General features: G+C 33.1%; 1 protein-coding gene across 1 annotated transcript in view; it reads left to right on the plus strand.

The window, feature by feature from the left end:
* Positions 1 to 2,500, plus strand: part of LOC137616304 (spectrin alpha chain, non-erythrocytic 1-like) — a 24,374-nt gene that overhangs the window by 12,494 nt on the left and 9,380 nt on the right. Inside the window, 2 exon segments of the mRNA XM_068345950.1 lie at positions 1 to 213; positions 1,859 to 2,053. The exon segment at positions 1 to 213 is cut by the window's left edge and continues 6 nt beyond it. Of these exon segments, the coding sequence (XP_068202051.1) occupies positions 1 to 213; positions 1,859 to 2,053 (408 nt within the window).

Here is a 2,500-nt window from a genome sequence, read left to right on the forward strand (position 1 = left end):
AATCTTCGAGGCTGGACGCATGTCTTACAAGCAACGATCAAAGATAAGGACGAACCTCGCAGCGTTGAAGAAGCGATCATGCTCAAAGTCGACAAGGAACAACTCAAGGCTGAGATTGAGTCCCGCAAGGAGGACGTTAGCAAGGTTATTGAAAGTGGTCGATTGATAGTGGAGGACAGTAGCAGTCATTCTGAAAGTGAATCAAGTTCGGATGTAAGTTTACGTTTTACTTAGTCAGAGTGCGAGTGAATTAAATAATAAAGTATAATATAATTAATAAAACTTTGGCTTTAAGACGAAATGAGGAAGCCAAGCTTGAGAGAATAGAGATGAGAATGCTAAGGTGGATTATGGAAAATGATGAAATAAGAAGAATGGCAGGCATAGTAAAGATTACAGAGATGATAAGAGTGTCACGATAGAGATGGTGTGGTCATGTGTTGAGGATGGATGTTGGTGAGGGAGTGAGGAGGGATTGGGAGGAACCTGTAAGGGGGATGGAATAGATCAAGATGGAGGCAGAGAGTTAGATGGCGAGATAAGGTGAAGGATGATATAGATAAAAGAGGTTTGGTGGAAGAGGAGGCCTTTGAGAGAAGGCATTAGAGAGGGCGCATCAGGCAACCGACCCTTTAATGTAGGAATAACGGTGGAGAAGAAGAAGAAGAAGAAGATAAAAAGGGAGAATTAAATGGCGAGATAAGGTGAAGGATGATATGGAGAGAGGGGGTTTGGTGGAAGAGGATGCCTTTGATGGAAGGTATTGGAGAGGGCGCATCAGGCAACCGACCCCTTAACGTAGAGATAATGGTGGGAAAAGAAGAAGAAAAGTAAACATAATAAAGGTTTACAGTTACATAACTACTGGTATCTTTAATATTTTCCAATTTGATGGCACCTACTGTATGTACTTATAATTAGATTTGGTGCTCATTCTTGCAATCCAGGTTATGAAATTGGCATTTATTAAAACAGATTATTGACTATAGATTCATTGTACATGATTTGTTATGCATTATTTTATGAATTTTGTCAAGAATATATAAATTTTCACTAAATTCTGTTTTCAGTGTTACATATTCAGTTTCAAATAATATAAAAAATTAAATTAAATGAAAGATATTGATAGCTATGTTATTTTCTTAGCAGTTAATCTATTCGTTCATTCATTTAATTAATTTCTGCTATATTCTGTTTTCAGTGTCACATATTCAGTTTCAAATGATATAAAAAATTAAATTAAACGAAAGATATTGCTAGAGAATATGGTGTTTTCTTATCTGTTAAGCTATTAGTTCATTCATTTAATTAATTTATACTATATTCTGTTTTCAGTGTCATATATTCAGTTTCAAATTATATCAAACGAAAGACATTGAGAGAGAATATAGTGTTTTCTTGTCAATTAAGCTATTCGTTTATTCATTGAATTAATTTCTAATATATTCTGTTATCTGTGTCACATATTTAGTTTCAAAGAATATACAAAATTAAATTAAACGGAAGACATTGATAGAGAATATGGTGTTTTCTTATCAGTTAAGATATTCGTTCAGTCATTTAATTAATTTCTACTCTATTCTGTTTTCAGTGTCATATATTCAGTTTCAAATAATATTAAATTAAACGAAAGACATTGATACAGAATATGGTTTTCTTGTCAGTTAAGCTATTAGTTCATTCATTTAATTAATTTCTACTATATTCCGTTTTCAGTGTCATATATTCAGTTTGAAAAAATTTAAAACATTGATAGAGAATATAGTGTTTTCTTATCAGTTACGCTGATGCACTAATACTATTCGTTAATTATTCAATTATCCATCAACACAAGTACAATAAAATCTCTATCTTTCAGTCCAGCGACAGTGACACTGTTAATAATGACAAACCACTATCAGAAGAGATCAAGAACGAAATTAAAGGTCTTTCAAAAGAATGGACTGACCTGTTTAAAAAATTGGACAATCAAGTTCGTGGACTGGAGAGCGTGAAGGATATCATTGACTTTGATGCCAAGATAAAGAGAATCCTGGCCAAGATCAGGATTAAGGTACGTGTGTAGATCATCCTTGAAGGATGCTAAGAAAGTTTTGATGACATATTGCTAACTATTATTATTATCATTATTATTATTATTATTATTATTATTATTATTATTATTATTATTATTATTACTTCCTAAGCTACAACCCTAGATGGAAAAGCAGGATGCTATAAGCCCTGGGGCTCTAACACGGAAAATAGCCCAGTGAGGAAAGGAAACAAGGAAAAATAAAATATCTTTAGAACAGTAACATTAAAATAAATATTTCCTATATAAACTACAAAAACTTTAACAAAACAAGACGAAGAAAATTTAGATAAAATAGTGTGCCCGATTGTATCCTCAAGCAAGACAAATCTAACCAAGGCCAGTGGAAGACCATGGTACAGAGGCTATGGCACTACCCAAGACTAAAGAACAATGGTTTGATTTTGGAGTGTCCTTCTAAGAATG

Source organism: Palaemon carinicauda, chromosome 22 (assembly GCF_036898095.1).
Source record: "Palaemon carinicauda isolate YSFRI2023 chromosome 22, ASM3689809v2, whole genome shotgun sequence".
In the NCBI taxonomy this organism is placed as follows: Eukaryota; Metazoa; Arthropoda; class Malacostraca; order Decapoda; family Palaemonidae; genus Palaemon; species Palaemon carinicauda.